This window comes from Lucilia sericata, unplaced genomic scaffold (assembly GCF_015586225.1).
Source record: "Lucilia sericata isolate MDLA Ls3-8-SP2 unplaced genomic scaffold, ASM1558622v1 Contig000112F_arrow, whole genome shotgun sequence".
Classification (NCBI taxonomy): domain Eukaryota; kingdom Metazoa; phylum Arthropoda; class Insecta; order Diptera; family Calliphoridae; genus Lucilia; species Lucilia sericata.
In genome coordinates, this window is record NW_023994144.1 from 617,352 (window position 1) to 630,307 (window position 12,956).

At 27.9% G+C, this 12,956-nt stretch overlaps 1 protein-coding gene across 3 annotated transcripts in view; it reads right to left on the minus strand.

Moving 5' to 3' along the window:
* The window catches only part of LOC119600399 (RNA-binding protein Musashi homolog Rbp6), a 96,337-nt gene that overhangs the window by 6,964 nt on the left and 76,417 nt on the right, over positions 1 to 12,956 (minus strand). Inside the window, exons 6-8 of one of the 3 annotated variants that reach the window (XM_037950590.1) lie at positions 11,731 to 11,796; positions 4,308 to 4,540; positions 3,501 to 3,564 (exon numbers count right to left, since the gene is read on the minus strand). In XM_037950590.1, coding sequence (XP_037806518.1) covers positions 3,529 to 3,564; positions 4,308 to 4,540; positions 11,731 to 11,796 — 335 coding nt within the window. In that variant the 3' untranslated portion in view covers positions 3,501 to 3,528. The remainder of the gene's footprint in view (positions 1 to 3,500; positions 3,565 to 4,307; positions 4,541 to 11,730; positions 11,797 to 12,956) is intronic. The other 2 variants (XM_037950589.1, XM_037950591.1) reach the window with 2 other exon arrangements.

Genomic DNA, 12,956 nt, shown 5'->3' on the forward strand with positions numbered 1-12,956 from the left:
CATTTACTCCGGTCTCTACGTGCATAATTTCATGTTTCTGGAATTCAAAAAGTTACTTTTGAAGAACGAAAAAGTACCAAAAAGTCCCCTTTTATAGATTCTCATTTACTCCGGGCTCTACGTGCTTAATTTCATGTTTCTAGGTTAAATTTTATAGAAAATTAAAAAAGTACCAGTCGAAGGACGAAAAAGTACCAAAATATCCCCTTTTATAGATTCTCATTTACTACGGGCTCTACATGGTTAATTTCATGTTTCTAGGTTTCATTGTAAAGAAAACTCAAAAAAGTTCCTGAGTAGAACGAAAAAGTACCGAAAAGTCCCTTTATTATTAGTTTCATGTTTCGATTTCAATAATATAGAAAACTCAAAAAGTACCAGTTGGAGAATGAAAAATGATCCAGGTTTTATTGCCGAATAAAGTAAAAATTACCACAGACCATCAACTTGATGGTCTGTCCAAAATCTTATCTTAATTGCATGAAATATTGGAGATCAAAGATATATCTGCCCTCTAGTGCATCCTACGTATTTAGGAGTCATAACAAAATTTGTAGAGAATTAAATTTACAGCATTTTCGTTTATTTGCGATATGATTACAAAATTTTTGCATCGCGTCTTTAGTAAAAAATACAAAGAAATTTGAATTTTGCAAAAATTTTATAATTATCATACAAAGTTCGAATTTACAAATTTTTTAATGCGTATTTGACTCGGAGGTCATATTCAAAAATGTCACATTTTTAAAAAATTTACGCCTATTCTTGGCAAGTTTGTAAAGATCCTGCTCTGTCCTTAGATCTCTGTCATCAACAAGATATATCTTCAATTGCGTAAAAGTGCTACACCTATTAAATACCGTTGCTTAAATTTAATTGATTATGCGCACACATAAACAAACATAAAATTTTATTTACATTTGTTTACAACCGTATATATTTGCACCAAAAAGGATTAATGAAATAATTATAAGGATTTTTAAATGCCCAGTCTTGTGACTCTTGTTTATAAAGGATAAACCTGTAAGTTATCAAATGAGAGTACAATTCTGAAATTAATGAAAAAACTCTGGTAGTTTCAAAGCATTTTTTAAGGTGCAATAAATCTCTTTATAAGAAATTAATATTAATATACCGCTTGTTAGTGCCGGTTTACACAGGGAAACTTTTTTTGGAAATCTAAAGTTTCCCTGTGTAAACCGGCACTTAGATAACATTTAAAAACTTTTCATAAGAGATTTGCAGACAAGATGACCATAAATAAAAAAACCGGTTAACCGGATTTTATAGTTAAAAACGTATTCGAACCCAATTTTTTGAAAATTTTTTCGAATTATTTCGAATTATTACCGGTAGCTTAAAAGTACTATTATAGCGATAAAATTCGACATACATAAACCAGTTTTATAGGAACCAAAATTTCTCTACCAAATTCTATGAGATTCGGTCCATAATTGACTCTACGGAGAGAAGAGTCACCTCTCAATAAAAATCGGTTTATTGACAATACTTACTTTTTACTCATTGAAGGTTTTACATTTCAGAACTACACTCTTGTTTAATACTTATTTTTATTTGTATATGTCTAATTAATAAGATTATAAACAAGTAAGAGTGCTATATTCGGCTATGCCGAATCTTAAATAATCTCCACCAGCAAGCTACTTTTTATTAAAACCCATTTAACTATCTAATTTTAGATATCTTGCCAAAATTTTTGTCGAACTAATTTTGATTAGGTCCAGAAAAATTTATATTAATAGGCCAGTTCGTTTTAATAGAATGATTTACCTATACACAGATATAATCATTTAATAACAAATTAAGTGGTATTAATTGATTTTCAGAAGTTAACCTTATATGGGAGCTAAGACAACTTATGGACCGGTCCAGAAAAAAATCCGTATAACGATTTATATACAAAATACACATTTATGTCAAATTTTATACCTATAACTTTGATTGTCAATGTGCTTTTAAGTAATTTTTGGAAATGGTCCTTATATGGGAGTTGTGACCAATTATGGACCGATCAGAAAGCAATTTCGTGTAATGGTTTATATGCAAAAAAAGATCAAGTCTAACTTTACACCAATAGCTTTATTAATTAATGAAATATGTGCATTTGGTGATTTTTGGAAGTGGACTTTATATAGGAGCTATGAGCAATTAAGGGCCTATCCGGAAAAATTTCGTAGAGTGATTCATTTGTACACAAAACATATTTTATCTTCATTTGATAATGAAATATGTGCGTTTAAGGAATTTTTTTGAAGTGAACCTTATATAGGAGCTATTACCAAATATGGACCGATCCAGAAAAAATTTGGTAGAATTATATGCTCACAAAACATATTCAAGTCGTACTTTATCTCGATAGCTTTATTATTCAAAGAAGATTTAAGTGATTTTCGTAAGCGCACCTTATATGGAAGCCTATCCGGAAAAAAATTTCGTAGAGTGATTCATATAAAGACAAAACATATTTCTTTCGAATTTTCTCAAGATAACTTTATTTGACAAAGAAATATATGTGTTTAAGTGATTTTCAGAAGTGGACCTTATATGGGAGCTATGATCAATAATGGACCGATCCGGGAAAAAAGTAGTAGAATGATTTATATGTACACAAAACATATAAAAGTCGAATTTTATCCCGAAAGCTTTAGAATTCAATGACATATGCGTTTAAGTGATTTTCGGAAGTGGACCTTATATGGGAGCTATGACCAATTATGGGTGTATTCGGGAAAAATTTCGTAGAGTGATTCAAATTTAGACAAAACATGTTTGTGTCGAATTTTATCAAGATAGCTTTATTTGATAATGAACATATTATATTTGCATGTACAAAATTTTGTGTTGATACCGATATATTTGAGAGAGTTATTAATGATAACCTAATTTCCCGGAATATATACATTTGTATGGGGGCTATGGGAAATATTGGATCGATTGTGAAGATTTTAAACATAATCACTGCCCTGAAAAAATAATGTGTGACAAAATTCATCGAAATATCATTGGGAGTTTCTGAGAAAACTTTTAAAGAATTAGGAAAATTTTAACGTGAGCTTGTTTTACACAGACAGACAGACGGACATAGCTAAAACGACTCAGAATTTTTTAAGGACCCAGAATATACATACATATATACTTTGTTGGGTCTTAGATGAATATTTCTTGGTGTTACACACGGAACGACCCTACCCTCCACCACTGATGGTGGTGGAGGGTATAAAAATAGTAAGGACTTAGCACTTTTTCTTCGCATTTTTTATATTTTTAGCTTAGCACTTAACTTTTAAATAACGGTGTATTTGAAGTTATTATACATTCAAATCTCTACTTATTCCTATAAAATGTGGCCACAACAAAATCCTTATATGTATGTAGAAATAATGATAAAGCGGAAAAATAATAAAATTTAAAACATTGAATTACACAATGAAGATAAATAAAAAATATGTATAAAAGTCAATAAAATAAAAAAATCCTACCTTGTGCAACTGCTTTAGGATTTCAGTCTTATATATTAGCCATCGCAAAGTTCAATGAATAGATCTAAACGGAAACGAGACGAGAGAAAAAACATTTAAATCAAACACACTCATATTAACTTTTAGGTAGAAGATACATAGATAGGGACAATATAAAATGTATAAAAAACAATTCGAAGAAAACATAGGAATAACGTTAATAATAAGAAAAAAACGCTTAAGAAAATGGTGCAAAAATTAAAAAGAAAAAACGAATTTAAACGGATATTGATGCAAATGTAATTGATTTATACCGGTAACCGTTAAACTATTTATTTGCATTAGTAACATTTTAATTATTCAAAACTTAGTAGAGATGACTAATAATAAGATACAATAGAATGAGTTTACTTTGTAACAATTAAAAATACAAACAAAAACATATGTACATACATATGTATGGAGAAAATAGTAACAAGCTGCCTTTTAATAATGAATATAAGTAGATATCGAAGAAAATATTAAAAAATTATAAAAATAAAATAATTGCACCTTATACATATGTACATACTACATAAATATATACATACATGCATACATAACATACATACATACATACATACATACATACATACATACATACATACATACATACATACATACATACATACATACATACATACATACATACATACATACATACATACATACATACATACATACATACATACATACATACATACATACATACATACATACATACATACGTAGTTAATGAAATGACGTGTGTAGATTGTTGTAAGTAAAAAAATTATTTTTTTTGCTCACCGGACTATAGTTGAGTGGAGCTCGACTCACGGCAATCGGAAACCCTGAGGGTTGAGGACTGGTGGCTTGTACATAGCCCACATTATCGGCGGCCGTTGAACTGTACATATCAATGGTGGGCCCGGGGGAATTAGTAGATGGAAACCCTTGCCGTGTAGTAGTGGTATGAGGTGATGCTGATGGAGCTGCAAAAGTATGAGCAGCTGCAGCAGCGGCTTGATAATTATTCATCACTAAAATGATAAAAAAGTAGTCTTATTACAATTTATTTCAAATACACAGACAAAACTGAAAATGCGTATTTATTATGAAAATAATTGAGTCTCTTGGGTGACCAAGTTTTCTAATAAAATACTTTGAAAAAAGATCCAAACTTGGAAAACGGTGCAAAACTAGAATAATAATATGTTTACTGGTGAAATCAAGACATATTTCACGGGTAATAACCCTGACATCTACTCACAAGATTTAAGATTGTTTCAACGAAATTTTGAATATTTTTGTGACATAAAAATCATTGTTATACATAGTGTTGTAAGAAATTAAAAAAATGTTTTGTATAAAAAATAACTAAAACTCGACATATTCAATTTTACAGCTTAATTACAATTGGAACCGCTGTCGACAGATCACAAAAAATAAATGCAAAATTATAATTATTTTTTAAAAATAAATAAGAATGATTAAAAAATTATTCAGAATAAAATACGGGAACGGGATATAATATGTTTTCTCATTTTAATTTATATTTATTTCATTTAATATCTTCCATTTATAATAAAAAATGGCGAAAAATGCGCATTATAACCCTGTTTTTACAATTTTGCATGATTTTTAGCAAAATATTATGAACATATGGCAACGCTACAACATAAAAATAAGAGAACAATGAGAGGATCCAGGGTGCACTTATAAGGTGAAGTCAATTCAACAGCTGATCATTCATTTTTTTTATTTGAGGTAGATACAACTGTCAAAGTACACCATTTAGAGTTGCCACAATCCGAAAAAATATGTACATCTATCTAGGGATTCATTATATTTTTAGGACAAAAAATTAATAAATAAATTTTATATTCATTTTAATCCGTAGTAAATTTATGCGAAAAACTCAAAAATTGCACAAACTATTTGTCCTAAATATGCATCTATTTTATCAATTATAGGGAACTTTTTACTAATCAATTGAGAGTACAAACATCCCACAATTGTAAATAAAATTATTAAAACTCGATTTTATCATAGATATCTTAATTTTTAACAACTTTCCATGGTAGTGGTTTGGTCACATTTCTATAAAGATCATCATTATATATTTCTTATACGACAATAGTAGAGACCTACACGGTATTATAAGTTCCCAATATTGACTGATAAAAAATAATATTATACATATTAATTTGTATTTTTGCTACTACTTACAATTTTGTAATCTAATACTAATTTTTTATTTTAATTGATAATTTATTTACTTTTTTAATAAGTAAATAATAAATAATATTCTACCCCCTTATTCACAAACAACATTTTTATTTTATAAAAGATTTATAAAACAAAATTTCCATACAAAATACCGTTTATAAAATAAAAATTTTGTTTGTGAATAATTTTTCAATTCATGTATAATTTTTAATAAATTTTATCTTATAATACATATTTACTTTACGTGAAGAGATTTTTGGCCATGTGGGATTGTCTTTTTGTAAGGTAAATTAAAATAAAAAACACGGTGGCAACATGTAATTTTTTTGACAGAAGTATCTACTTTTGTTGTTTTTGTAGAATTGACTTCACCTTATAAGTGCACCCTGAGAGGATCGCTAGAAAGCACAATAAAAGTAGAATAGAATCAGGGTGCACTTATAAGGTGAAGTCAATTCTACAAACACAACAAAAGTAGATACTTCTGTCAAAAAATTTACATGTTGCCACCGTGTTTTTTTTTTTTTAATTTACCTTACAAAAAGACAATCCCACATGCCCAAAAATCTCTTCACTTAAAGTAAATATGTATTATAAGATAAAATTTATTAAAAATTATACATGAATTGAAAAATAAGGGTAAGCCCCCTTATTCACAAACAAAATTTTTATTTTATAAACGGTATTTTGTATGGAAATTTTGTTTTATAAACCTTTAATAAAATAAAAATATTGTTTGTGAATAAGGGGGTTAGAATATTATTTATTATTTACTTATTAAAAAAGTAAATAAATTATCAATTAAAATAACAAAAAAGTATATTAGATTACAAAATTGTAAGTATGTAGTAGCAAAAATACAAATTATATACATATTATTTTTTATCAGTCAATATTGGGAACTTATAATACCGTGTAGGTCTCTACTATTGTCGTATAAGAAATATATAATGATCTTTATAGAAATGTGACCAAACCACTACCATGGAAAGTTGTTAAAAATTTTTGAGTATTTCGCATAAATTTACTGCGGATTAAAATGAATATAAAATGTATTTATTAATTTTTTGTCTTAAAAATATAATGAATCCCTAGATAGATGTACATATTTTTTCGGATTGTGGCAACTCTAAATGGTGTACTTTGACAGTTGTATCTACCTCAAATAAAAAAAAGAGTGATCAGCTGTTGAATTGACTTCACCTTATGAGTGCACCCTGAATGAGTAAGAAAACTCATTGTCGACAGCGGTTGTGGTTCCAATTGTAATTATGCTGTAAACTGAAGGGGTTGTCCATGATGCAACTAATAAGGTGATTTCATTTCAACAGCTGATTGTTTTTTTTTGTCCATGGAAACATAGCCCGAAGCTGTCAAACTCCATATAAAAAAAATCTCTCTCAAACCCGACGCTGTCAAACTACATATACAGTGAATCAACTAAGTTTTTTGCCTACCTTTTTTTAAGAGAATTTTGTTTTTTGTTCATAAATAAAATTCAAAAAAACAGGTAAAAAGTAAATTTATGTTTTCCAATTGAAAATAGAGATTATGTAGAATGGGTAAACCAAGAAAAAAATATTAAAATAAAAATTTTTTTGTCCATGGAAACATAGCCCGAAGCTGTCAAACTCCATATAAAAAAAATTCTATCTCAAACCCGACGCTGTCAAACTACATATATGTATAAAAAATTTCATGAATTCTCCGCAAAATGAAATGACTTCACCTTATAGTCTATTCGCCTTGCCTTATAGTCTATTCCCCTTGGGGTTGTCAAACAAAATTTGTTATTCTCTTCACACAGACGAGTTCTGAGAGATTTAAAATATTTTTCATTCTTTGACATTTCATTTTAATTAAAACTGAAAAAAGAAAAGTTGTAAATTTTCGTATTGAAAATTAAAAAAGTATTTCACATATTATTTTCTTTTTCCATTAGTGCAGAAAAAAATAACGATAAGACGTGTTTATAATATGTTTAAAGATGAAATATCTTTTGAAAAAATTAATTAACTAATATTTTCATTCACTAGTATATGAAATCCCAGTAATTACACACAAAAAAAAAAACCTATCAAAAATACATTTATTATTTAGTACCTTTTGAACAGCTGTGTTTATTTTTGTGCTTCTACCAATACATTCTCACCAGTTAAAGGTATTTTTAGACTACAATACTGAGTATTAATACTTGTCAAAAATGTTTGTATCATAATACAATTTACTAGTCTAAATATAATTTGTAATTTGATTTTCAAAAATATTACTGATTTTTTTGGCATACGGTCGGTATTCATATAAGAACGAAAAGTGCATAAATAATTGAAAATTGAATAAAAAATATTACAAATATTATAGTGTAAACATAAAATGTATTTTTCGGATTGATTTTTTGAAAATGCGAATTATTTTCATAATATTTTTAATTTGAAGTGTGTTAATACTCAGTATTGTAGTCTGGAAATACCTTAAGCGACATGGCCACACATCAAATTTGTTGACTCAAACGGTAAGTTTTTGATTGTGTTAGTGAAAAAACTCACTCACACTAAGGAGGGATTTTTGGAAATTGGTACATTTAGGGGTAAAAAAAAGGGAAAAAAGGGTAAAACAGGTTTTCTTAATTATCTTACCAATTATTAGTGATACAAGAAAAATTTTAAATGCAGGTGGGTGTCTGTTACTTTTTTGAAATTAGTACACTTAAAGGGTGAAAATGTGTAACAAAGGTGATTTTACCTTTTTTTGGTAAATTCGGTCCTTTTTGGGTGTAAAAGGGAGAAAACTGTATTTTTGATACTTTTTTTTAGCGCACTGGGGAAACGTTTTCGATTTATTGAAGTATTCATATTAAATTACGGACTAACTCTGTTATATTTTTTGATACAAAATTTTTGCTAATTTACTGGGGAAAAAGTACCAAAAAAGGCAAAAACGGGAAATTTAATTTCATTCAAACTCATTGAGCCAATTTTTATAAAATTTGAAAAGGTAGTTTATTTACTCACACAAAATAAGCTATTGATATATTATTTTGGAATTCGAGTACTAAGGCCTATATAGGACCAAATTCGAGTAAATTGTTTGATACCTTTTTGAAAGCACAATTTTTTGAATCGTTTGAGTTTTATCTGTGATATATAGATTTAAATACGAAATATTTTGTAAACATAATTCTCGAAATAGTCTATTCCTAGACTAAAAGGATTTACTAAAAGGATTTACGGACATTTTGTAAACTTAATTCTAAGTATGTTTCTAAACGAAAAGGGTAAAAATTGTACTCTTTTTATTAGTACTTTCCACAAAGGTAAAATTTATTCCGCTTTTGCTACTTTTTCTTTCTTCAATATTTTTTTCATTATTTTCTTTATTTACTGCAACTAGTTTAATTTTATTACAAACTAACAAGCAATTTTCTTCAGATTATATGCTTTCTACACAGAGATGCTCGAGAATGTAAATATAATGACTAAGTTTCCAGTAGGTCACTCGGTTTAATTCGCTTTAATCTTCGTCTTAGTCCAATTGTAATATTAAGTTGGGAAGCCTCTACATTTACATGTATTCTTAGTCTGGAATCATGTTTTGCAGCCACAGTATGTATCTATTCTTTAACAGCTCTCATACCTAGATCGCGATGAAGGTCTGAGTTCCGAATATACCATGGAGCTTTAACAACGCTCCTTAACACCTTGTTTTGAAATCTTTGGATTTGGTCGATATATTTCTTGTTAGCGCAACCCCAGAGTTGTATACCATATACGCAGATGGTTTCATTGATTGGTTACATATTAGCAATTTGTTTTCTATTGATAGAACGCTTTCTCTACCAATTAACCATTTAAGTTTTCGCCATTTGATATTTAGTTCATCACATTTTTTTTTCTTCAAATGATACTCTTTGTATGTTCTATAATATGAATTCAAAACACATCGTCCCTGTTTTGAATATTAGTATTATGTGGGTTTTAACAAAGTTTTCATAAAAGCAAAAAACAGGTTTATTTAACTGTATTTTTGCTACATCGCGTTGCTTTAGAAAAATATGTATCTTTTCGGATTTGTTAACTAATGTCATTAATATTTATTTTGAAAAATAATCGAAAATTAATCTGTCCAATCAAAATTTCAAATATGTTTAGAAGTTGCAATTAAACTTTCAATTTGAAATTTTATTTGGTGGAATACCGCAAGTACTTTAAATAAAAAGTTTCATAAAAATATTGATTTTAAATTGATGAGTGCACCAAAAGACAGGTGATGATGACTCATTATTTACGGTATTATATTAACTAGTTTAAATAAAATATTATTTTGGCGGATTTATGATTTAAATCAATATAATTTGAAACACATAGGATTTTTTGTTGAAGCATTTAATTTATGGAAATCACATAGGTGCTTTTGCTAAATCCTAAGTCAATTAAGATATCGATAAATGCCTTTGTATACTTAAGTAGAACCAGTAAATCCACTTAGTACTAAAATTAAAAACTGGAACGACATGATTATTAAACATATACGGTCCTCATTGAATAAGATTCTTTAAGAGAGAACTTTTTAGTACTTTTTATCTCATAAATAGTACTTTTTGAATTTTCTTCAATATTCAACCTAGGAACATAAATTTTAACATATATGGTCTTGATTGAGTAATATTCTGTAAGTGGGAACTTCTATTCTTCAAATAGTTCCTTTTGGATTCTCTATAATGGTTAACCGGAACACATGACACACGGTCCTTATTAAATGAGAATTTATTGATAGAGATTTTTGTACTTTTTCGTTTTTCCGATGCTACTTTTTGATATTTTTACGATATTGAACATAGAAATATAAAATTTAAAATGTAAGGACTTTAGAATCTTAGAATCTACTGAAAGGGACTTTTGAAACTTTTTCATTCACCAAATTATATTTTTTGAATTGTAATAATATTGAACACAGAAACATAAAATTTTTGATTAAATGAGAATCTATAAGTGAAATTTTATGGTACTTTTTTTCAAATAGTAGTTTAGAAATTTTCTATAATGTGGAAGTTAAACGAATGAAACTAAGCTTCTTACTGAATGCGAATTTATTCACATGATATTGAACGTAAAAAACTTAAACATTAAAAAAAACAAAATTGTGTATGTATTTAATTTTGATTAGGATAGAGAAGCCCCCAGGGTATGCTAGTATAACGTATAATTTCTAATTATTATTAAAAGTATACGAATAACGCATATTTTGCTACAAAATATTGCACATTTTCTTATTTTTACTTATTTTCCTTGTAATTTTTGATAAATTTTTGCAAATATTGATAAATTTCTTTGATATTTGACTAATTTTAACGCCGGCAAATATATTTTGCATTAGTATATGTATATAATTTACATGATTAATTACTTTATGGCATTATATTTAACCAACAAACTTTAAAAAGACAAATCAAATTATTTTGTCCATCATTAGGTTGACAGACGGGCATTTCCAAATTGCCTAAAAATAGTGCTGGCCAATTGGAATATTGTCAAATTTTCTACCATTAATCCAATAATGCCTAGATATGAATTTTTAGAATTTTTAGATTTTATTTTAAAAGAAACCATAATTAGTTTTCGCTATCAACCTAAAATTACCGAAAAAGCTATATCTGAGAAAACATTTTTTTAAAATCAACTTATTATTCTTTTAAGCTATTTGACGTTTATGAATACGATTATCCTGAATTTTGCCTAAAATTGTTAGTAAACCTAAAATAAGTTTTTATAAATACAGCCGTATGTTGATGGAATATGTTAATAAATGAACAATAAAAATATTTTCTACGGATGGATTCGGGTGAAATTAAGAGAAAAGTTTACATACAAAAATAATACGGTCTAATTCAGTATCGGTGTCATTTTTTATTGTTTTTATTATATCTGTAAAATATATTTGACATGCATGATACGACATCGATTATGAAATGGACAAATATACATATTAATTTTTAAATACTTACCCGATAATGCCTGAGTTAACAATGGTGTGTTATTGTTCGGTGTTAACTGACCATTAGTCAAATCCACTAAATTTGTTTATGGTTGCAGCAAACAACAAGCAGAATATAAACAGGAATCATGAATGATGGTGGGAAAAAGGGTAGAAGAAAGAAGTGAGAGAGAGAAAAAAAGAAAAACCAAAAACAAACATTACAATTTATACATATATATTATAAATTAATTAAATGTGTGAAATTGCACATACAAGTATGTATCTAGACACTAATACTATGTATTAACCAATAATAAACTAATTGAATATAGAATATGGGGAACAAATTAACTGAATACTACCATCTGAATGACATACATACATTTTGTATTTTTCTTTTTCACACATACAAAATACAATCATGAACATCTACATACATATGAATGTACATATGTATTTCTGAGAGAGGATTTTAATTATCCTTGTGAAGAAAAATGAAAAATAATGTTTGTAAGACCTGGTTCACACTGGGAAACTTTTGTTGAGAAACTTTTGATTTTGTGTGTGAGAGAAGGTGCTGGTTGATATTTCTTTCTCTTTCTCTCCCACACAAAAATCAAAAGTTTCCCAAAAAAAGTTTGGCAGTGTTAACCAGGTCTTAGCAGCATAAAACATGTAGAGTTGCATTTATACTTGGACAATTGTAATTAATTGTTAAATGGATACTATGAGGGTAAAAATGGTTAATATGTTGTGCTTAAATTTAGTTCCAGTTACACAAAAAGAAAGTAAAATCTCTTGACATATTTTTTATCTCTAAATTAATAGTAGTAGTTATAATAGTAAATAGTTCCTACACATAGTTAATAATAAAGTTGAAATTCAACAAGTGATTGATTATAGAAAACGAGAAAAAAAGAAAAAATAACATAAAACAAGTAAAAACATATAGTCGGGCATGGCCGACTACACCAGTGAGTAGTATGTATGTATATAATGTTAATTATTTTAAATAATAAACCATTCAAGTTGTTTATTGGCTTAAAAATTTTTGAAATAGAATATCATGGTGATATTAGTGTTTATAAGTGAATTTTGACCTTCAAGTAATTTTCTGAAGAGGGGGACCCTATCCCCCATACAGAGGAATTTTCTGTATAGGGGATAGGGTCAAATGAGGCCCGATCATTTAGCAGAATCATTTAGACTTATATAAAACTAAGTTTTGCCGTTTTTTTTTAAGAGATAAAACAA